General features: G+C 39.4%; 1 protein-coding gene across 2 annotated transcripts in view; it reads right to left on the bottom strand.

The window, feature by feature from the left end:
- DTHD1 (death domain containing 1) overlaps positions 1-25,266 on the bottom strand; it is a 73,440-nt gene that overhangs the window by 5,409 nt on the left and 42,765 nt on the right. Inside the window, exons 8-9 of one of the 2 annotated variants that reach the window (XM_081795502.1) lie at positions 7,262-7,319; positions 3,533-3,891 (exon numbers count right to left, since the gene is read on the bottom strand). In XM_081795502.1, the coding sequence (XP_081651628.1) occupies positions 3,545-3,891; positions 7,262-7,319 (405 nt within the window). In that variant the 3' untranslated portion in view covers positions 3,533-3,544. Of the gene's footprint in view, positions 1-85; positions 3,892-7,261; positions 7,320-25,266 lie in introns of those variants that run through there. The other variant, XM_081795503.1, reaches the window with a different exon arrangement.

Raw genomic sequence — 25,266 nt, 5'->3', positions numbered from 1 at the left:
ATTTTATACCACAGAGGGGTAAGAATGTTAACAATAATTAATAATTATTATTAACATTAATAATTATTTATTATTCATTGCTAAGTAAATGGTCCTGTTTTGCAGCCACTACTCTGAAGGGTTCTTGATGTTCCTGGGTAGCTAAATTGTGGCACAGTAGCTCTAATTATAACTCAATATTTATGCATCACCAATTTGTGTTTGATCAATTTGCAGTATTATCCTAAACTGTCAGTCTCTTAAACAAGAATAAGAGAACATTTAACTAATTGAGCTGGGACAAATAATGAAGTCAACATCACACTTCCCTCCCACCTCCTGCTCTTTTCCCCATCCCTGTTCTTAAAACTCATGTCTATTTGTATTAGATATGAATTAGAAATTTTGTTTCGCAAAATAATAAATAAGATAATGGAGAAATAGATACGTCCATTCCCTTCCTTTCTTCTCCGTAGGTTGGTAGCAACATGGTATGGTGGGAGCCAAGCCAACATTCTACATTTGAATCCTGGCTATATCACTCACTTGTGACATTAAGCAAGGTACTCACTCTTTCAAAACTCCAGTTTCCTCTGATAAAGTGGGGGCAATGTGCCTACCCCACAGAGCAGTGAGAGGATTCAATAATTCAGTGCTTATAAAGGGCTAAGCATAAAAAGCCTGGTTCATTCTAGGCGATAAACTAGATGTTTATCTCATTCATTTACTCTTTTTGTATGCAGAAAACATAACCCTAGAGAACTGGCTCCTACTCTCTTTTGTACTTGTACCATTTAACAGACTGCTAGACCCAGAGTTCGTGTTCAATGTATACCTATTGAATTTAACATTATTTTCATTGGAATTTGGCTATAGTTTGACACTAGAAACTGACATTTTGGAATCTGTCCAGATGTCTGCTGTATTATTTCTCTTTCTGATGCTTTTTAAAAGAGCAATGTCAATGGAATATACTCTCTTAATTAGTAAAGGAATTACTGTAAAGATTTAAGCCAATGTCTTTTTTTTTTTTTTTTTTTTCAATAGAGCAATTGAAGACAGTCCAGGCTTACCCAGGATGTAGAGTTTCATGTTATGTGCCTCAAGTTAATTCATTTTTATGTATTCTTAAAAGTACCATTTTCCTAAGAATCTTCATGACCTAGTGATTATAATATAAGATGGCAATTTGGCAATGTGTATCAAGAGCCTTAAAAATGCTTTCAGTAAGTAATCTCTTTTTTTATTTAAATTTTTAAAGTTTGTGTGTTTATTTTGCGAGAGAGAGAGAGAGAGAGCACACGAGGCACGTGCTACACCCAGACTGATTCCTTTGATAACCTAGGTGAGAGGCCACACCCAAGACATGACCCATTTTTTCTATATATACTTTTATATTGTTTGACTATTGCAATAATGTATGCCATTTTTTTTTTTTTTTTAATTCTGGAAAGGTCGGAGAGTGTGTGGGGGTGAAGGGATGGGTGCCTGTGAGGGTAGGTACATGAAGCAAGTGAATGAATTCATGCGTGAGAAGAAAGTGTGTGCGTGATAGTGTATGCATGCATGTGAGGATGTGCACGCGGAGGTAAGACTGTGTGGGGATTTGCGAGATATGCGTGGGAGGGTGTGCGTATGCGTGGGGGTGCCTGGGGGGCAGGGTACGAGGACATGGTGGGGTGAGAAGACGTGTGTAAGTAAGGAGATGGGTGAGTGTGCAGCATGTGTGGGGATTTATAGATAGTGTGTGGGTGCCTGTGAGCACATAGGTGAGTGTGTTTATAGATATCTATACACGGAGAAATAGAAATATTTCCTTCCAGGAGCAAAAGAAAAACTGGGAGAAAATACTCCAAAATGTTCAGAATAGTATTCTCTAATGTTGGAACAAAAATCCTGGCTATGTCACTCACTTACCACGTGAGGCAAGGAACTCAATCTTCTGAATCTCCTTTCCTTTCTTGTAAATTGCGGGGAGCTACCTACCTCACAGAGCAGTTGGGAGGATGAAACAAGTCAGTGCTTGTAAAGGACTAAGCATAAAGCATTACAGGTGAATAAACTTCACTTTTCTGTTACTTTGTAGTTCGAAAAACTGGATATTCCAATCTGTTTTCTTCATTCCAAGGACACCTGGAAAATATTGTACCTTTCCGGAAACATGTAAAAATAGTACAAAATTGACTGTTTCTTAACGGGAATGTATTTGAAAATTGGAATCCTCTTTTTCAATGTGTAACCAAATGGGAATCTAACTCCTTGGTTAATTTGTAGAAGGAAATCTGGTCTTTGAAATTCAGAGCCCTATAAGTGTTTAACTTTTCATGTGATTTCATTAATTCTTCTCGTATTTAATAATCAAAGCTAATCACTACTGATGCTGACAAGCCCAGGCCGTGATGCTTTTGTATGAATGAAATGGTAATACTCATGTCATACCCCATTCATATCACGTTGTTTTAGCTAAAGCTAAAGCCTCAGGTTTCCCAAAGTCTCAAAGCTTATGCACTAGACATCAACAGGGTTCATCAGTGATGGAGGGGCTTTGGTAATTGTTATTTTTTTTTCTTTTAGTTTTGTGGCTTTTTACAGCTTTTTTTTTAACAATGAGTCTTACTTAAGGGCTTACTTAATAAGATTTCTGTGACAACTGGGGCGCCTGGGTGGTGGCTCAGTCAGTTGAGCATCCAGCTTCGGCTCAGGTCATGATCTCACAGTTTGTGAGTTCGAGCCCTGCGACGGGCTCTGTGCCGACAGTTCAGAACCTAGAGCTTGTTTCGGATTCTGTGTCTCCCTCTCTCTCTGCTCCTTCCCCCGCTCGTGCTCTCTCTGTCTCTCTCTCACAAAAATAAATAAACATTTAAAAAAATGAAAAAAAAAAAAAGATTTCCGTGAAAACTGATTTAAGAGTAGGTTGTTTTCCAAAGGTAAAAAGGCCCTGAATTCTTCCAATGGTACTTCATGTTCTCTGCACTGCCTCATTTCACTACTAATAAAACGAGATTTTCCCTATTTCAAGATACCTTTTTAAGAAAAGAAAAGTTGGTGGCAGCGGATGGTGGATGTTATTCTATTTTTAATTTATTCCAAGCTTCTCTGTTTTCTTACTGATTTGCTATCATCAGCATCAGGTCGCTGCAACCCAGTTTATTTTGTGTTGTTAGCTGCAGGCTCTACAGCATGTGCATAATGTGAATTTGTTGCTTGGAGTCTGGCACAACTAGTTTACTTTTATGTAGATAACGATAAAAAGGGGGGTTCTGTATAGCCTATCTTTCCTTTCCACTTAGAAAACGACCTCAACTGTTAACATGTAAACAGAGCAAACTCTATCACAAATGCTATTAAATTTGGCTGAACTCAAGACAATAATTCTTGCAGAATGTATATCTCTGAACCACAGAGGAGCCCTCAAACCCAAGAACGCCTTTTATGATCTGCTTCGTGCTTTTCCACCTGTCTCAAATAGCACATCTATCAAAAAGACGCCCTTCAAACAACTTTACTTGGAAACCGCCAGTAAAATGTTGGCAGAAAAAGCCTTAAAACCTACCATGACCCCTCTCTAGGGCAAAAGAAAGAGTGACCCGGCTTTACTAGGTTGTATCAAACCAGTGCTGTGGCTCAGGGAACACCTATTATCCCACTTGAATCTGAGCTCTTCGGAAAGATCATTCCTGCCGATCTTGCGGAGATGACGAGCCAGCAGGCGAAGTTTATCGGTGGAATTTGGGAGTGATTTTTTCCAGAAGCAAAGAAGTTCATGGATCTGTTCTGTGAGGTCACCAGGGGTCTTCAGTTTGATGAGCTGGACGGTGCTGTGGTGAAGAGGGAGGGAGGAGGAGAGGCGGGTGGCATTTTCTTCGGAGAGTTCCTCTGCCAGCCAGTACAGCAAGTTATCCCATAGGGCTTCTGTCAGGCACACAGGGACACGCAGGGTTAGGACACTTTCTCGGGCCATGTGTTTATCTAACCATCCACACCTGTGCATGGGAAGTCTAAGGGCTCTCTGCTTTGGCCTCTGAACAGTGGAAAGATTTGGAAACTCTCCGGCCCACTGTTGAAAGCCTTTGGATCCCTGCCATTTCGGGGGTCTTCTCCCGGAGGGAATCACCTATTGCAGGGGGACTAGAAATGCTCCTCAGGTTTTAACTCCCCTGAGATCCAGGAGGGCTTGTTGAGATGGATTTTAGGCACTGCCCCAGAGACTCTTATGAAGTAAAACTAGGGTAGGGGTAAAATTTGGCATTTTTAACAAGTTCCCAGGTGATGCTGGCACTGGGGTCCCCAACCATACTTTGAGTAAGTAGCACCATGTTAAAGGATACTTCTAGGTTCAAAACTATTTTTCTTAATTAGTACCGATCTGATACATAACTTATACCAGCAGAGGGGCGCCTGGGAGGTTCAGACAGTTAAGTGTCTGACTCTTGATTTGGGCTCAAGTCATGATCTCACAGTTTGGGAGATCGAGCCCGGTATTGGGCTCTGCTCTGACAAAGCCTGCTTGGGATTCTCTATCCCCGTCTCTTTCTCTGCCCCTCCTATACTCACACTCTAAATAAATAAGCAAACAAAGTTAAAAAAAAATTATACCCACTACACAGTCCTCTCATCACCACCCAACTATACACACACACAAACTCCCCAAGATTCAATCCCAAAAGCAGTTCTGTGGAAGGTCCTTTATGCCAACATTTCCCCTGACCTTTGAACTATTTGGAACCACGAACATCTCCTCTGAATACATCCTGGAAGATGGTTAGGTCTACCACCTAAACTCATGATTCCATTTTTCTATTGTTTGGTTGTTATCTTTTTTTTTCCATTGGGTTACTCCCAGTTATCACTCCCAGTGAAACCCCTAAGTCCTCCTATCCTCCTGCCTCTGTGCCCCAGCCCAAGCCCGTACCACTATCCCAGCTCTTGTCTGATGTCAGTAAGCATTCTGCATGTGTACCTTTCACTCAACGATTCCTTTGTGAGTAGATACCTACTCACATACACTGCACTTAACACACTATGAATCATGCCACTTTGGTGTGAAAACTACTCAGGAAACAGAGCCAACGCACCCTCGCTCTCCATTGTCACTTTCGAACCAACATTCTGCTTCCCTCATGGAATATACTCAGGCTACATGGGTAGGCCTTCCTCTCCCCGTCTGTTAAAACTCTGCGGAATCCTTTCTTTCTGGTCTTCCTAGTGCTCTCCTAATTACATCTCACAGCAAGCGATTCTCAGTCTGCACCTTCTCTGATTTCCAGAAAGCATTTCACTCCCTCCCCCGGGTTCCGTGGCCTGCCCTCATTCTCCGCACCTCTCTTTCCCTTTCGTTGACTCTCTTCCTCCTGATTCTGCTGAATTACTACTTCCTCTATCTGGCCTTTTCTTTTTCTGTCCTCTCCCCTGAATGAATTCATCAACATTCACTTTCATAACCATTTCCTCTAATGTGAAATATACCAGCCCTGGTATATCTTCATCCTTGGCTTTGTTTCCCTAAACCCTGGGACGATTCATTTCCTAATTATCTTTACCAGTATATATCACAGCCAACCCGAGCTCCGTATTTCTAAAGTCACAATCAGCTTTGGGCTTTTTCTGTCTGCACCTGATCCTTCTTCACTCTGTGCACTTGTTAGTGAATATGACCACTCAGCTGAGTAAGCTGAAACATGTAACATTATTCAAATTTCTCAATGCCTATTTCTTAACCCCCACACCCATGTCCTAACTCTAAATATAGCTCACATATTTCCCCTCCTGACCAGCCTTACTGACAATCTCAGTCATGTCCCACCTCTCTTTTTCTGGAGTTTTGCAGGCACCAGGAGTCTAAATCCCTGCTACCAGTGCTGACCCACCTTAGTCCTCCATCAACTCCTAGACGGTTGCAAAGTCTAATCTGATTTTACCCATTTCTTGTTAATACGTGTCACGTAGCTTCCTCCTATTGCTTGAACTTCTTAACTTGGCATTTAAAACTTCTAGTTTTAGCCTGCTATAACCTCATCTACCGCCATCCTTCCCTCAGCAGCTTGGTTTTGAGAGATGGCGCACTGTCGCAACCTAGGACTTCCTAGTACACATAGGAAGATTATAGCCTTGTGGTCTCTGGTGGTTGTTGACAATAGTAGAGGGAACGCTTTTCTGTGGGCATCAAACTCTTCAAACATTAACAACACGACTAAACTTACCAGGCTTTCATCTACCACTGTTGCTTTTTTAGATTTGTGGTTGGGTTTTCTTGGTTTTGGCTTTGGTACGTTTACTTTTGTTTTTGCCACATCATCTGCTCTTTCTTTGAAAATGGTTTTTATTGCCTCTGAGATGGTGCATAATCCTAAGGTGTATGCCCATCCTCACTTTTAAAGTAATTCAGCAAAGCCTGCACATTTTCTGTACAAATTCGCAAAGGTGACCCCTGAATGGAATGCTATGCCATCAGCCGTGGGCCTAACACAAGGTAGTTGAAAGATACTCAAGTTTTGAAGGCCAATAAAGTATTGCCTTAGTGACCATTAACATTATAAAATGAATTGTTTCAAAGCCTAAAGCAGAATAAAAATGTTAAATTCTACCCTGAAGCCTTTATCACTGTTATGTAACTGAATAATGCATAACCATGATCAACTCCTAGATGTTTCTTTCCTTTTTGTGGTTTCATACCAATATACCTCTCTTTAAAATCTACTGGCCTTGGGGCTCCTGGGTGACTCAGTTGGTTAAGCGTCCAACTTCGGCTCAGGTCATGATCTCACGGTTGGTGAGCCCGAGCCCCATGTCGGGCTCTGTGCTGACAGCTCGGGGCCTGGAGCCTGCTTCGGATTGTATCTCCTCTCTATGCCCCTCCCCAACTTGTGCTCTGTCTATGTCTCTCAAAAATAAATAAATGTAAAAGAAAATTAAAATCTACTGACCTCAAATGTAGAATTGAAGTGACCACATCTTAACTCACAACTTAATAGAAAACATTTCAGAACAAACTGTAGTTATTTACCAAACTAAGCAATTACTAGGTATCTTTGTAAAATAATACTTAGCAGGTTCATATTTCTTGTAGATTTTAACCATTTTAATTACATTCACATTTGAGAATGTTTTGTGCACGTGGTTTATGTGCACATGACTTCCAAAGGAAAACTCATTTATTTGTTGTTTATGATTGTTTGTGCAAAGTCACTCCTTCTATCCTTTTGTACACAATGATTCATATACATATAAAATATAAGAGGAAAAATAGCACCACTGTAATGAGGACAAAGCAAATATTTCTTACCTACAGGATCTGTAGAAATTCTTTTGGTACTCTGTGGACGGCTGATTAATTTTTTATGCTATTGGAGGAAAGGAACACAGAATAAGCAGAAGAAATCATTAATTTGTGAACAAGCTACAAGTAAAAATCCATCTGAACCTCACCTCTGTTTGAAAGGAGTACTGAACTGCACACTTTGCAAAAATAGATTCTGTATTTAGGCATGCATGCTCAGAATTGCTTTCCAATGATAAAGCAAAATATATTAACCCAGATCTTTCAGCAAATTTAAAACTACATATTTAAATATTATTATAGCAGTCACATTAACTCTGAATAAATATTTTCCAGTTTCAAATTTGAAGCTGTTAAAAAATAAAATTATAATATAATTAATATAATATAATATAATATAATATAATATAATGAAATAAAATTTGAAACTCTTAAAAGCAGCAAACATAAAGCAAACTACCTCTATGCAATAAATGCAGTATTTTGCAAAAGCCCTCATGGGGAAGGCACCTTGCCCCAGCACTCAGCACAGGGTCTGAGAACTCAAACAGTAATTTTTGTAAATGAATGAGTGAATCAATGTGCATACACGATGCTAAAAATAATCATGTTTTTGAGCAGATATTATTCTAAAACCAATATTTTTTTCAAGAATATTCAAATATATAATCATTACTTTTCTCCACTGTCTGCAGAATGGTTTGTTCTCAGTTAACAGGGGATCATGGAAATAGCACAGGAGATAAAGTAACAACACCTGGGTTTGGAAAATTTCTCAGTGCTCTGGACAATTTATTTGCTTCTCCTATCTCAGCTCTGAAAGGTGATTTATTAAAAAAAAAAAAAAAGTCTCAAATACCTGTCTACAAATGTTCAGAGCAGCTTTATTTGTGTCAGTCCCAAACTGGAAACACTTAAAAGTTTCTGCGGTAGTGAACGGTCAAACGGACTAAGGCACATCCACACTACGGGATGCTATTCCATAATAAAAGGGACAGAGCATTGATACAGGCAACAGCTTGCATGGACCACAGGGAATTATGCTGAGTGAAAAACTCCAGTCTTGAAAGGTCACATATTCTATGATTCCATCTATATGAAATTTTTGAAATTACAGAATTATAGGAATGTAGAATAGATTAGCAATTGCCAGGAGTTACAGATGGTGGAAGACAATCATAAAGGGGGTTGCACAAAGGAGATCTTTGTGGTGAGAAAATAGTTCCGTGTCTTGAATGCAGTGGTTACACAACCTACACATGTGATAAAATGTGTCTAGAACAGTGTCTAGAACTGTACACACACACTGGATCAATGTGAACTTCTGGGTTTTGACATTGTGCTATAGTTATGTAAAATGTAACCACTGAGGAAAACCAGGCTTCTCTGTACTGTATTCTCCAACTTCCTGTGGATCCATAATTTTTGCAATAAAAACCTTTTTTCCAAGGAGCAAGTTTAACTACCTTTTAATTATTTGGAACATACAGATAATACTGAAGGAAAAAATACCTTCTACAAATAATTTTCCAAGTTTCATGTAGGTTTTTAGAAGGCGGTCTGTAAAACCTGACATAGATTTACATACATGCACAAGCATTCGTGACAGAAACTGCTACCGTAGTGATTTACAATGGAAACAAGTTTTGCATGCGTTCACTGTAAAGAATATTTCAGGGGCGCCTGGGTGGCTTAGTTGGTTAAGTGTCCGACTTCAGCTCAGGTCATGATCTCACTATCCGTGAGTTCGAGCCCCATGTCAGGCTCTGTGCTGACAGCTTGGAGCCTGGAGCCTGCCTCAGGTTCTGTGTCTCCCTCTCTCTCCGCCCCTCCCCTGCTCATGCTCTCTCTCTGTTTCTCAAAAATAAATAAATGTAAAAACAAATTTTTTAAAAAGAATATTTCAGTGATCCTACCTAAGGTACTGGTATGAACAATGAAGTTGTTGATAAGCTAGTATTTCTCATTGATACCGTCCAAATGGTCAAAATAACACACGTATAAAAGCATACACACTAATATGTTACAGAATTTCAGAAAATTAAGACCTGTAACCAAAGTTAATTTTTAATGACGATGTATTCATACGATATTTAATGCCATCAATTTTTATTGTGAAAATGTCATTAGCTATAAATGCCTCACTCCTGTAAGAATGCGCTCAAGGCAAATGTCTCTACCATTTAGTGTAAGAGTTGAAATTTTTCTTACATTTGAATATTTTCCTCTCTAAACTACTGAATTGCCAAGTGCCTGGTCAAAGGCAATCCTCACATATCTTCAAAATAAAAACTTTTTTTAAAGCGCTTACTTCACAGCAATGATACAAGGGTAATCTAAGTGTGTTATGCTAACACATCGCACACTGGTTCACAGGAAGATTTCAATACAAGTGGATTAAATGTGAATGTCACATTTTGTGAGTATTATTGTCACATACATCATATAAACATGTATATAAATTTTCCTTTAAGAAGTTTTAATGGGAGGGGTGCCTGAGTGGTTCAGTCAGTTAAGCGTCCAACGTTGGCTCAGGTCATGATCTCACGGTTCGTGTGTTGGAGCCCCGTGTCGGACTCTGTTGCTGATGGAGCAGAGCCTGGAACCTGCTTGGGATTCTACGTCTCTCTCTGTGTCTGCCCCTCCTCCCTCTCAAAAATAAATAAACATTAAAAAAAGTTTTGAGGCACCTGGGTGGCTCAGTTGGTTAAACCTCCAACTTTGGCTCAGGTCATGATCTCGCGGTTCGTGGGTTCGAGCCCCGTGTCAGACTCTGTGCTGACAGCTCGGGGCCTGGAGCCTGCTTCATGTTTGGTGTCTCTGTCTCTCTCTGCCCTCCCTGCTTGCACCCCCCCCCCAAAAAAAAAAAAACATTAAAAAAAATTTAAGTTTTAATGGGAGGATATTAGGAAATAACATAAGAACAGCAAAAGTTCAAGTATATTAATACTACAGAATTGCAAAATAAGCAGACATAACTTGTGAAACATCAACTATATGCTTAAACCTCTCAAAAAAATTGAGAAATAGCAATTTAAATAGTGAAACAGATTCTCTCTTTCCCATCAAAGGGCATATGGCCTGCATTGAGCCTGGGACAAGAGATACTGTTTTTTCTTTGTATAAATAATGACCTCCTACCACTGTCCTTCTTTCTTCAGAAATGTCTCATAGCATCATGATGCACTGAGAGTGATTCTAGTGTTTAAATATATGTATTATTTTCCCATACGTGAAAATGCAAGCCAAGTCCTTCTTTTGGGGCTCAACCTTAGAAAGAGTGGATTGTAGCAGCGTGGAAATCTCGGACTCTTGGACACTTGAAGGCACTATGCTGGGTCTCCCACTTGGCCCCTTCATCAGGGATTTTTAGTGTTCCCTTCTCTTTCCCTCCATTTCCCTTCCTTTTTTTTTTTTTTTTTTCTTTGCATGATTTTTGTCTCTGCACTATTTTTGCCTTGCTCACCATCTTTCAAATCTCACTGGTTCTCAAGGTCAGGTCCCGGCTGAAAGGGGAGTCTCTGCTTGTCCCACGTAGTGTTCCCTCCCACAGATCCCCAGTATCTACGTGTGGATCCCTGGATGCCTTCCTTGGTGGCAGTGGCTCTAATTTTTTCCTACTTTTCTCTCTTCCCTGTTCCAATCCACAGGTGTCATTCTGTTGCATTTTCTCAGGTTTTACTATTTGCTAAAGGAAGGGTTGCTATATATGTTAATATTGTGTATTTTATTTTGCTGAATGCAATTTCTTAAATGCCATCTTCAACTTGTCACTGCTCAGGAAGATGGTTGGCAAAATCTAAACCTGTCTCCCAAGCTCTCCCTAGTACACATCTACCTTGTAAAAGGGTGTAGTCGGGTGTGGGTAGCACTTTTCCCTTCTCTATGAACCTCTCAAAGCCATCAATGTAAAATTATTAGTAACTCAAATATATACAGATGTGTCTTATTTATACTGCTAGGTGAAGCACAGGCCTCATGAAATTAAAAGTGGTTAAAATTTTTTTGGAACCAAAGAAAAGTATTCACACCTGAAATGGGTGTTAGGTCTAGTTTTATAGGCCACTGTTGTTAAGACTCAGTTGCTGACTATTCTTTCCATGTTGCCTAAATACAACCCTGTTACTAACTCTTGAAACGAAGCATACCATTTATTTATTTGTTTGTTTATTATTTTACCCCACATTATTTCCCATAGCACCTTCAAAAGTTTCCCTTCATTGTGCTTTTCACCACTCCAAGAACTTGCCATGATCAGTCTGGGCTCTGTTTGTTAGATTGTAATGTCTTTGGGAACCAATAAGGTATCTTGTTCCTATATTAATTCTTCACAGTGCTGTAAATGGTATTGCATGCATGGGGTAGTATAAACTGTTTATGTGATGATATCTTCTCTTGACTTGAATGATCTCCTCCTACAAATCCTACCATATTTTTAAGGCACCAAATGCCACCTATTTTATCAACTACTCTAGTGCCTGGTTTCTTATTGGAGAATTTACACACTATCACTCAATTTATCTTTTAACTTAATATTATCTTGTGGTGTTGTTAATGCCATTCACAAATGCCTGTTTTCCCTCCCCCAATGAGGCTTTCAATACTTATTGTATCCTTTTTCTTTTTCAAGAAAATGAATAGTTTTATTAACAGGGCAACAGTTTTTTCCCTTCATGGTAGGGTTTCGACCCCAAATATTTGTCATCTGCTCCATAAATTAACTTATGGCTGGACTACTTATGGAACCTTGACGATACCTATTCCCTCTCCATTGTAGGGTCCAATGTAGACAGTCCTCACTTTTTCCCCCAACCCTTCAAGGGCCTTTATAAATACTTCTTTCATTTGATGCCCAGAATCCCCAAAAATGCACCAGGGTATTCCATCAACTTGTAGAGAATACCAAGACCTTATGTTCTATTCCAGTTTCTATCTCAAAGAAAGCTGAGTCAGGCTATCCAAACAAACTGACCAGTTACCTCAGTTAGTGAGTCACATGAAACTAAAATTTTGGACAAAACACGTCTCTCCTCCTTTGGCCTCACACAGAATTTTAAGTCTCAAATTATCGATAATACTATCTTCTGCTCCTTCGTCTGAGCCATCCATCCTAGCCATATCAGCCCCATGCACACCCCCAGCTGAAGTCTGGTCCCTTGTTCAGCTTTTTTAGCAGTCGTTTCATGGAGTTGGCTTCTAGAAATAATGTAGCTCCTTCAGCACCTCCAGAGCTGGAGAAATCCAATTCTAAGTATCATGTGTTACACACAGACCCAAAATTCCAGGAAGCTATTCAGTCACACGAGAAAGAGTAAAGCACCTCAACACAGACTAGGTTGATCAACACCTCACTGCCATCTTTAGAATCTCCTTGGCCTTATCTTTGGCCTTTGCATCGTTTAGTCACTCAATCCTCAACTCCATCATTTGGATTCTAAAGATGATTCACAGTGCTTTCCTCTGAGGCCTTCAGCTGTTTTTTTATTCGGATGAGTAGACTGCCCATTTTCCACAACTAACTCTGCACATAAGCTCTCCACTGCACTCTAGTGCAAGATGTAATACGCTCTTGCATCTTGCTGATGACTGGAAGCAGAAATTGCTTGACATCTTCCTTAGACTCCAGCACATCCACTCTCTCTGGTTCTGACAGTTTGATGATGACCAACGGTTGCATTTTTCTTGCTACTCAAGAACTATAGTATCAATGTGAGTAGAGAAGCGTCAACAAAATGGAGACTTCGCTGTCAATCCGAGCTCTGCATGTTGGGGCCTCTTTCAAGACATGACTTGTGCCTCTGTTTAAATACATTTTTAGACCCTTGATGGAGGTGCTTCTTCCCAGGGTCAGAAACTACTATGTCAGAAAACCAAAACTGAGATAACTTTTGTGTCCCTATAAATGTTCTGCTTGACCAGAAATGCACTATATCCAGCTAGCCAATCCCCAAAGATCAAGCCAACTCTGGGCCTCTTACCTTAAACAAGATTGACCCCATGGCTCCAGCCAATCAGATATTTTCCATTTGTTTCTCCTTGTTTTTTATTCATCCTATAAAAGCTTCTTGCCTTCCACCCCATTTTGTAGTTCTCTGAGACTGTCTACTTCATGAAGTATTAAATAAGGTTTATATCACCTCAATTGTCTTCTTCAATCATTTTTAATACCTCTTCATGGACACGCTGCTCATAGAAACTATTATATACTTTTCTGTATCCTCTTTTATATCAATGCTCATATTTACCAAATGGTTGCCACACTATGCCCTCAATAAATACATGATAACCATGAAGACGCTTTGCGGACAATCCATGAGGATTATTATCATCTTAAATGTAAGGTCTGCAGTTTCAGCTGGGACCAGGGCTGCTCCGCCACGTTTTTATGTATCCCTGAAGATTTATCCAGTGTTCCCTACAGAGGATACTTCAAACTTTTACCAGTCTTTGCAAGACCTCTACTTCTCCCCTAATTTCCACTCTCTCAGCTAGGAGATTTATCTTCTCACTGAGAAAATAAAGCAATAGTTCTCAAACCTTAGTGTTCATGAAAATTACTCTGAAGAAAAAGGCAAAAAGAAGTAAGTATACAGCTTGATTCAGTTTGTCTCAGATAAGGCCATATTTGTAACAAGTGAACTGGGTGTTTCTGACACTAAAGTATGGTGGCTGCACTTAGAAAAACACTATCAAGTAGGACCTACATCACTTATCAACTTGTCCCCCAAATATATCCTAATGGATTCCCAGAAGAATGAAAGAACTACCTTTATCCAAAAAGCGATGAAGATTTCTCATATCGTATCAGGACCAAAGTGAAATTCTGATTGTTTCTTACCTACAGAACACTATAAGAAGACAGCAAGAATAATAATTTCTAATTCATAAATTACCTTGCAGGAGTCACACAGATGACTTAGCTCTGGTGCCCATCTCCTCATCCAGAAACTCTAGCTTCTGACACAGGCCACTCTAAGTATTTCTGGCAGTCCCCTAGGCTTTACTCTCTTGGTAGCTACAGTGTTGTCCTAGTAACCCCACAATGTCAGGCAATGTAGCCCATCCGTGTTCCTCTTACAGGCATCACTGTTTCCTGGGCCTACCATGTAGTGTGCCATGATGGCTTCTACCCATATTGCACTTGTGCTCCGGAGGTATCATAGGGGCACATTGTTGGACATCAGTGGTGACCACGGGTTTTTTCTACTGCTATCCTGCCATTGTTCTGCCAGATCCCAATTTGCTCCATATGCAGCTCATGGTTTTCCCTCGTTTTCTCCTAAGCAAAGCAATTCTCCACTAGTGGCCACCCTGCCCCCTCCTGGTACATACGTCGTGTGGTAAAATGTGATAGGATGAAGAAAGTGGTTCCCTCCCCATCGTGTTACATGACAGTAGAGTGATGTTGATTGTGCCCCGATGTGTCACAGAGGTCAGTGAAATGGGTCTTCTGTTTTTAAATTAAAACCTTTCCCTTTAGGACACAATCTTGAATCCAAGGGGCTGACCTGAGAAAGAGATTTCACTAATAGCTACAGCACTCCATTCTGATAACATCTGATGCTTTAAATATATATCAATATGCTATGTATTTAACATAGAGTATCTAACATATATTTATATGTATTTAATAAAATATATTTATATAATTAATATACAGTTGACCCTTGAACAATGCAGGTTTGAATTGCATGGGTCCATTTGTACATGGACTTTTTCGATAAATATAGCACAGCATAGTAAATGTATTTTCTCTTCGGAAAATGTATTTTCTTAATAACATTTGCCTTTCCCTAGCTCTCTTTATTGTAAGAATACATTATGTAATATATATTGCATACAAAATATGTGTTAATCTACTGTTTATATTATCAGTAAGGCTTCTGATCAACAGTGGGCTATTAGTAGTTAAGTTTGGGGCACCTAGGTGGCACGGTTGGTTAAGCATCTGATTCTTGATTTTGGCTCAAGTCATGATCTCAAAGTTCTGTGGGATCAAGCTCCATGTTGGGCTCTGTGCTGATAGCATAGAATCTGCTTGGCTCTCTCTCTCTCTCCCTCTCTCTCTGCCCCTCCCCTGCTTGCATGGGCGCTCTCTCTCTCTCTCTCTCATCTCTCTCACTCAAAATAAATACACAAACATTTTTAAAAAAAGTTTCATGTGGATTCTCAACTGTGCAGGGGGCAGCACCCCTAATTCCCATATTGTTCAAGGGCCAACCTTATATGAAGATGTATGTGTGGTTTTAGGCAAATTTACCCTGACCCCTGCAAATAGAATTCTATCAAGTCATATCTCATTTACTTCATTACTTCAGACCCAATGAACAAGGTCAATTTCTTACCCAGAAATTACCTCAACACTCACATAAACAATCTTCTGGGCTGGTAAGCCCTCAGTACCCATTTATCAGGCAAGGCTGAAACTCTCAGAATTGAGTCTGCTTCAAAGTTATTTACAAATTCTTTTCTTCTTGATTATCTGATCTATCTTTTCCAAAAGCACTGTGAGGAAAATGAAGGAGCTCTTACTGGTTTCCTCTGTGATCTGTGAGGATAGCAAAGACTCCAGAGTGGTTGAGGTCTCACGGCTGAGATCTCACAGAGAGTGAGTGGAGGGCTGAACCCAGCTGTGATTAACTCTAAAGCTGGTGCTTTCTTTCCCTAATACGAGGCTGCTCTAGCACACGAGCTCTCAGGTGAGACTAGACAACCTCGGTAATTGTTGGCTCCTGAGAGTTAATCCATGCCTTAGTTTCCTAAACTTTAAATTTATTGTCATTATCTTATCTATTTCTTAGGTTTATAATGAATTTTAAGTGAAATAAAATAATAAACTTTAGTTGAAATAAAATGGAATAGCTTGGCTGGGTTCCTTGAACATAGTGAGACACAAAAGTTACTTGTTTTTGACAGACCTCTCTTGGCAGAACTAGAGACCCATTTTGGATGCAGAGAGGCTTTATATACCTCCAAAATTCCAATACAGAGATGATTGCCCAAAAATCCATTTGTAACTAAAACTAATCCTGTAAGTATAGCTTTTTTGTGTATACTTGATCCATACTTGTAACACTTGATCTGAGTGTTATAGCTTTTTGTATAGCAAGACTTGATCTGAGTGTTACCATGACATAAAAACACTGGAGACCATCCCTTTCCCTGTGGTCTCACAGCCAATCTGGGCTCAGCCACTGCTGCCCATCTAGTCTTTGACAGGACTTAGAAAGAAGCATAATGTTTCAATCTTGGCCAGGATTCACCCTCATTATATTGTGCTTTCAGGATGCTTAGGATGGTGGTCGTGTTCACTAAGTTAACCTCACTCTAGAAACGTGTGCATGAAAAGCAGAGTGACAGACAATGCAGAGCAAACAACTGCCATGTTGGATTGGCTTTAGGACTGATTTGTTTGATAACTTAAGTCACCACTGTGCACCCACTTCCCAGCCTAGGACAAACTTGCATCAAATTAGGAAGTTCATTCAGTAAGGACACTGGGGGGAAATTCCTACAGGGATCACCACAATAATCCACAAAACTTAATGTGAAATTTTAAAAAGGGGGGGTAGTCAGAACAACTATGGATTCTTCCCACTATTTCACACATATTTTGAAGTGCTAGGTGGAAACTGTGACATAATATGACGGTATCTTTGAATCCTATAGCAATATCCTATTTTAAATTGTATCCTATTTAAATTGTGGTGCCAATGGTAAGGGCACCCACAATAATACCATTGCTATTGGGAAGATATAGAAATAATAAGAGGTAGGAAAAAAAAGAAATAAGAGGTAGAGATTTTCTCCTTAATTTCTACCTGTCTGCTAGTTTGGAGGGTGGGAGGAGGGTCCCTATGGTAGAATGAGTTCTTATGTAAAGTAATGTGAAAACTTTCTGACATTTGAAGCTCCATCTCCTGTGGATGCCACCAAGCACCGCAGATCAATGTGAGTCAGTGAAATATGACAAACAAACAAAAATGCCATGCTGATATTATTTTTTATTTACTCTAAGACACTTTTGCATAAAGAGACTTTCACTGGTTAATTATCATGACATCTTGTGGCAACAACTCCTCCATCCAGCCTTAACCTCCACACCCTTCCCACCCCCATACACATATTGCAGACGTTTCTGGCAAATTGGTCATTTATTTTGTAGTTAGAAGATATGCAAGTGAAAGTATAGATCAAGGAAGCATATATAATTAGAATGTTTTTGTGTATCTTTAGCACAGATTTTATCAGAAGCCTTTGAGATAATATAACTGAGTACTGGTTTTCACTGCCTACTCTTACTCTGTATTTATCTTGCATAGAGGTCTCTGTAACTAAGTAATTACTGCCATTTGCTTAACTTGAGTTCCTTTATTGCATCATAATAGTAAACTGTATATTCTCAACCTTTATAATGTACAACTTCTATAAAGTTCTTAATGGCTTTGCTTTGTAAATAACTTAGATAGAATATTGATCAAAGAAGTAATCTGGTACAAAAGATTAACGTTAGCAAAAAACTTTGTGCCGCAGTTATGGGTCCAACATTATTACAAATCAAATCGGAGCTAATACCAGTGTTGAGCAAGGATGTACTGGTGTAAAGAACTGGGCTAAACTTCCAGTTTCCAATCAGTCATGTAAGAAGCTGGAAGTTGCCACTCTGTCCTAACACATAAAAAACGCTGAACAAACTAAAAAATCAACAACTCTTTTTAGATCCATCAGACAAGTGAGGTCACAGGACGAACCTCTGTCCCCATACCTGAAGAGACTGACAGCTGAGTACAGAATGTTACAACTTACCAGAGAAAAACCCATCGGTAGAAACTGCCTCTAGATCAGTGCCAGGTAAGGAAGCCTGAACTATACTTGACAAATTGCTGGAGGCTTAATGTGAACAAATTTAAGAGTTAAAAACTTCACAGGGACCCAGTCAAGGGAGACTGACACACTTTTATGAATTTTACCTCCAGGAGCTCAGCCAGGTTCTCATGGTGAAAGCTAAGAAAAATCCCCCTTACTTCCAGCAGGGATAGGGGGAAATGAACCGCTCTGAAACATACCAGAGACTTCTGTTCTTCTTAACAATGTCTATCCTTAGTAGAAACTGTATAACCAGAGCCTGATCTGCTGGGGTTTTATTAGAGCCTAACTGACCCTAGAGAAGGGAAATACCCAAATCTAGGTCCCTCTAACTTTTTTTTTTAACTGTTTATTTTTTTAATTTTTAATTTTAATTTATTTATTTAGTTTCATTTCAGGAGTAGAATTTAGTGATTCATCATTACATATAACATCCAGCGCCCATCCCGACAAGTACCCTCCTTAATGCCCATCACCCATTTAGCCCATCCCTCCACCCAACACCCCTCCAGCACCCCTCAGTTTGTTCTCTGTATTTTGGAGTCTCTTATGGTTTGCCTCCCTGGTCCCTCTAACACTTTCCATGGGGGAAGGGAACTACTCAACTCCAACCCCCTGTAGCCATCCTGTTCCACAGGCTGGGGAAGTTAGGAAGTGGGCTAAGAGGCACATGTGAAGTTCATAGACAGAGGTGCAGGCTCATTGAACACTGAGACCTCATCATAAGACTATTGAACAGCTCCCCTCCCCCACACTTAAAATCACATTACTCAAGGCCTATTTAAAGTAGTTCCTTTTACCCAGTACATCAGGATCACTTATCAAGAAAAAATGATAAGATCTACTAAAAGGCAAAACCACAAATTGAGGAAACAAAAGTGTCAGAGCCAGACCCAGATACGTCAAGGATGTTAGAATTATCAAGCCAAAAAGTTTAGAAAACTTGGAGTAATGTGCTAAGGGCTCTAATGGAAAAAGTGAACAGCATGTAAGAACAGATGGGGAATATAAGCAGAGAGATGGAATTTCTGAGAAAGAACCGAAAAGGAATGCTAGAGATCCAAAGCAATGTAAGAGGAATTGGGCTAAACAGGTAACTATTATCATTTCATTCCAAACGCATGACAAGAATTTCAATAACTGTCATCCCCATTTCACAGATGTCACTTCTCTGAGGTAACATGGTCTTAAAACCTGGGTCTGTCGAAAGCCCTAACCCAAACAGTAAATAATATTGCCTCCAGATAATGATATCAGCTACTATTTTGTGCTATTTATCATGTACCGGTAATTACCGCAGCCATGTAAAGTATATCATATGACCTTGGTATAGTCTGCTATATCCATAACCTTGTGAGGTAGTTGTTAGGTACAACTACAATGAGGTACTTTACAATGAGAAAACTGAGGTGTAGAGAGGTAAAATAGTTTGACCAAAAATGTACACACTAAGAGATGGATATCATATGTAAAATAACATTTGTAAGAATACAGGTCATTTATTTTTAACCTGTAAGTTAAAACGTGTATGGAACGTGAAGTTTGTAAGGCAAGATGTTCTCTGAACGATTCTAGCACTTCTTGTGTTACACTCACCATTTATATATATCCACTTTACTGCTCCAGACTGGGAGCCAGTACTAGGTGAAGGGAAAGAGCTCTGCTCAGCTCCTAACCCTACTACTTATTAAACTTGTGATCTGAAAGTATTCCTTCGTGCCTCGCTTTCCTCACTTACAACATGATAATAGGACCTGCTTCGTAGTGTCACTGACAGAAACATTGAATTCTTTTTTTTTTTTAATTTTTTTTTTTTCAACGTTTTTAATTTATTTTTGGGACAGAGAGAGACAGAGCATGAATGGGGGAGGGGCAGAGAGAGAGGGAGACACAGAATCGGAAACAGGCTCCAGGCTCTGAGCCATCGGCCCAGAGCCTGACGCGGGGCTCGAACTCACGGACAGCCCAGAGCCTGACGCGGGGCTCGAACTCACGGACCGCGAGATCGTGACCTGGCTGAAGTCGGACGCTTAACCGACTGCGCCACCCAGGCGCCCCGAATTCTTTTTTATTTTATTTTATTTATTTTAAGTAATCTCTACAGTCATCATGGGGCCGAAACTCACAACCCCAAGATGAAGAATCATACACTCTACTGACTGAGCCAGGCAGGCACCCTGAAAACCCTGGGTTCTATCAGGTAACTTAAAGCAGGACATTGTATGTAATAAGTGCTCAAAACAATAGCTGTCATTACTTAATTTTTTTCTGTAGAAGTACTGCTTTTAACCTACAAAATACAGTTTTTTAAAAATGTTTATTTACTTATTTTTGAGAGAGAGAGCAAGTATAAGCAGAGAAGGGGCAGAGAGAGAGGGAGACACAGAATCCAAAGCAGGCTCCAGGCTCTGAGCTGTCATCACAGAGCCCAATGTGGGGCTTGAACCCACAAACTGCAAGATGATGACCTGAGCTGAAGTTGGACACTTAACTAACTGAGCCACCCAAGCACCCAACCTACAAAATACAGTTTTAAAAGGAACCCATATTTGAATCATAAGTGGAAAAAACATTTCACTTAAATAACCACATGAAAATCTTAAAAATGAATACAATTAAACAATATTGTTGAATTCTGTTGCCAGCCAAGATTTCTGAGCCTAAGAATTATTCTCTGCTTGTTAACAGGGGAGATTTTGTGTTAGATGTGAAAATATGCTAACACTAACCTGAGATCTACTCAGAAGATCAGGGAAAGGATTAGAAAGAGAATAACTCCCTCACCATGTGAATCCATTTTATTTAAAGCTGGTATGTTATCGTCCTTCAAAAAGAAAAGTTCTTCCAATTCCAAAATTTAGAAAAAAGCAGTATAACTGAACACTCCCTTTTATTTGCTAGGAACCATCTTTTGCTATAAACATATATGTAACGTATTTTTGTTCTTTTAAAACTGTAGAGGATATTTGGAGGGTATCTGAGTTATAAATCACCAACAAAAAGCAAGGAATGTGAACTCATGACCTAAGCCAGAGAAAGCTGGAGCCTTCATCATATTAAACGGACAGTGATGATCTCTGCTCTGGAAAGGAGGTTCTGTGAACTGATGTCACCCGTGAGTTAAACAGAAGACCTTTTTGAGCTGTTCAGAAGTGACTGCGCATTTAACACCAAGTTGACAGAGAAAATCTGCTTCTGAAAAATTCCAAATAGCAAAGGAAACCGCCATCGTAGTCTATGGATGCTCTATTCCAAAACTTAGTTTCAACAAAAGGTACAGCCAGTCTGGCTCTTTGAAAAGTCTGGAATTGCCAAACACCCTGAAGGGGCAGAGGGTATGAGAGGCAGCATGACATTGTAATAAAAGTGGCAGATGTAATGTAAGCAAGGATCTGGCTTGCTCAGGGAAAAAGGGACATGGGACTACATGAAACGGGAATGACTTTGAAGTGGGTCCTGACTGTGAGGTCATGCAAGTTGAGGCAAGTCATTGAAATTCGCTTACTACACTCTCTGAGACAGAGACGATGGTTCCTACCTGCAAAGTATGCTGGGAGGGTAGCTTGAAATCAAGCACACGAGCTACGCTGAAAATTCAACCAATTGTGGCAGAGACACAGACAAAGGCAATGTGTGGACATTTCTTGAACCTTGTTTTTGAACAAATTAACTATAAAAAGAGAAAATTATAAAAAGAGAAAATCAAGTAAGAATTGCTAATATTGTTGGGGGTAGCAATGGTATTGTGGTCTTTTTTTAAGTCCTTACCTCTTAGGAAACAGAGTTATTTACAAGTAAAGTGACATAGTATCTGTGATTTGCTTTAAAATATCCAAACAAACAAACAAACAAAAAAAAAACAAAAAAACCCAGGGATATTAGAGGAAACAAGAATGGCAGAAGATGATGGGTCGATGTAAATTCATTATTATTTTCTCTATTTTTGTGTGCTTTTGAAAATCCCCGCCCCTTGCTTTTTGATAATGACTTATAACTCAGATACCCTCAAAATATTCTCTACACAGGCTTTTAAAATAAATAAATTAAAAGACACCAATATCAGCCAATACATATCCTCTTGCTGTTTTCATCTTGATATTATTGTAACAGCACAGTCAGTGTAGAACTTCCTGAAAGCTTAGGCAGAGTGCTTGGCCCACACAATAAAAGGAAGTGCCTTTATGTAGAGAAATCTGAAGACCAGCATAAACCCACAGAGAAGTAAGATTAAAGTGAAAGAGAGAGAGAGAAAGAACCAAGATCAGAACAAGAAGAGCTGACCAAGAGTGGTCTAACTTAGAGATAAATCTAGAAATTAAGTTTTTTCAAAATGAAATCAGACCACTACCAATCCCAGAAGAAACCTGAATCCGTACCTTTGTTTAAACTCCAGTCTTTCTTAGTCCTAAAACCATGCATATTTTGCTTGCAGCCAAGCTTATGTTTTATTTTCATTATTTTTTTTTTCAATTGCTCCTTAGAAAATGGCTCTTTTTAAGGCTTTAATTTGATTGTGGTTTTGTCAAGAGGAAGAGATTAAATATCTCTCAGCCTTTGAAGGAGTCAGTCACAAAAGGAGACAGCTTCAGGACCCTGATCACCAGAAAGACCAATTCAGGAAACCCCAACTGATTTAAGGAGCTTGGACAGATAGAAGGAAGAGGCTTTCAGAGATGGCTACAGATAGGCTGAGAAAGGTTCTGGATAATTCAGAAGATATATGTAGTATATACATTGAGTCAATAAAGAAAAGTTGTCAAAATCAGTCTGGAACGGATAAATATAATTTAGAAATTAATGTTTCCGTGTTCATTTTTTGTATCTACCAATAGGCAAAGCGGTACCTGTACCCTAACTACAGTGAGGTTTTAGTGACACAAAATATACAGAGCACTTCAAATATGCCTGGAACATAGCAAACACTGGGTAAATGGTAACTACTCTTAATATGCTTAAAACCTTGCCCACTATTCCAAGCAATTCTGGCAAAAGCAGACACCTTTGATCTATAAATGCAGCTACGTGGGAGACACTATTCATTTTAAAAGCAGCCGAACAAGTCAAACATACACAGCACTGTTAACACTTTTATGAAGTTCTACCTCCTCTCTCTATTATTCCACTTTTAAATTACAATCCCAGAGAGTTTTGGTCAATCCTCAAGACCTGTCAAAGTGCCTGTTCAACTCTGAGCATTATTTTTCTCTAGTGTGTTCTGATTTCAAGATTCTAGAATTAGATTCTAATATCCAATTTCGAATTTGTTTTCTAACTTCCTGATGATTTTTTGTTTTGCTTTTTCTCTTTTTCTTTTCTTTTCTCTTCTTTCTTTCTTTCTTTTTCTTTCTTTTTTTTTTTTTTTTTTTTTTTTGTTTCTTTTTTTTCTTTTTTGGCTTATAGATAGGAGTAGACTTTCTACCAGAAAGAGTGATACTAATGTTACCGGGAAAGGCCTGGATAGCCACAAACATCTTCCAGGTCTGACCACAGCTGTAAAATCCCCATATTAGTCATTCCTTTGAGGGCATGACACAGGGTTTTGCTAAATGTTAACTGTTAGCTGGGAAAGGAAACAGGTAAAGCTTTTGTCAGCTGTTAAGACTCCTTCATTTGTCTTATCAATTTCCCCAGCATTCATTTATTTAATAAATGCGTTCACTTATTCGTTAAATAGTTCGACAAAACATTACCGAATGCTTACCAGATGGGTTTACAAAATTAAGCGAGTTATGCCTCCAGCCCTGAGGAGGCCCACTACCTAATTGTGCTTCTTCTAAAGAGATGATCTTAGAGCTAAGTGTGGAGTCAGTGCTGTCCCAAGGGCAGCTGTGGGAAGAGCCTCTGAGGTAGTTAAGACCATAATGTGTAAAAGAAATGAGTCTTTAAGTGGCATTGGAGAAAAAATGTCACTTGAGTAAATGTAATATGAAGGGGTTGAAGGGTAAGTTGTGGTGATTTGTGAAGGGCTTTATATGCTATGTATAAGACTGATAAAACCACATTTGTCTTTGAGAAAACCACCCTGCCAGGGTGTGATGTAGAGCAGTAAAGGGAGCTGGTGGTAAGCCTTCAAAAAGGAAGTAACAACCATCTATTGTTTAGGGCAATATTAGGGGGAATGGAAATGAAATGCAAGTTTGAACGCAATTCCAAACTAAAGTCAGTGAAACTCTAGGTTGTATCACAGGACCATCACTCAAACTGGTGTCCTAGGAGGCACCCTAGGAAGCACCACGCCCCCCGCAACTTTCTCTGCCTCCTAATGTCCTGCTACCTCCCAATCCCCACACAAATTCACTCTACCACCAAGTCCAGTTGGTCCCCAATCCTAAATTGCTCTCTGACTCTGTTCTCTGCCTGCCATCCTTACCACCATGGTCTTAATATCAGGCCATCTCTCCCATGGACTATTTCGTTAGCGCTTTATTTTACTGTTGCTAAACTCATCTCTTTCATAATTATTCTTATACCCTGTCACAATGATACACTAATGAAATTTGATCATGTCACCCTCCTGGTTAACACTTTCCAATTATTTATAGGATAAAAGATTAGCTTAGTTATCAATTAATAAGATACCTACTTCTCCATCCTCAGTGGCCAAGGGATATTTTTGTTTGCTTATACGCTAAGGATTTCTGGTTTGAATCTCTACTTCACACATGTCCTTTGTATCATGAAACCAATCCCATTCTTTCGACAAATTTTGACAAATTGTGTAAAAATTTCACGGAGACATTTGATTGACTTATCAAGGCATTCAAAGCCCTCCATAATCTTTCCCCAATTTATTTCCAATGTGATTTTTCCAAATCTTCTACTCAAACCACACAGATCTACACGTTGTCCTTTCATAAAACACATCATCTGCTTTGCCACTTCAAAGTTTCAGCTCAAGCTATCCTTCTTGTGTGGAACTTGCTGCTTTTTTCTCTGTCCTTTCCAGGACCTAAACATTCTCTACATCTGTCTTGCTCTGTGAAGTGTCCCAGGTTACCTCGGCCACAGAAATCACTCCCTTCTCTGAAATGTCCGGGCACTTAACATCTCCACCATTCATTTGCAGTTAATCACCAGTGTCTGTCCTGTGATATTACTAGATTGTTGTATTCTATTATGATCTATCTCTTGCATTGTTTTATAAT

This window comes from Panthera onca, chromosome B1 (assembly GCF_046562875.1).
Source record: "Panthera onca isolate mPanOnc1 chromosome B1, mPanOnc1 haplotype 2, whole genome shotgun sequence".
Taxonomy (NCBI): domain Eukaryota; kingdom Metazoa; phylum Chordata; class Mammalia; order Carnivora; family Felidae; genus Panthera; species Panthera onca.
Note: the sequence above shows the minus strand (reverse complement) of the source record. Positions and strands in the feature narration are given on the sequence as shown.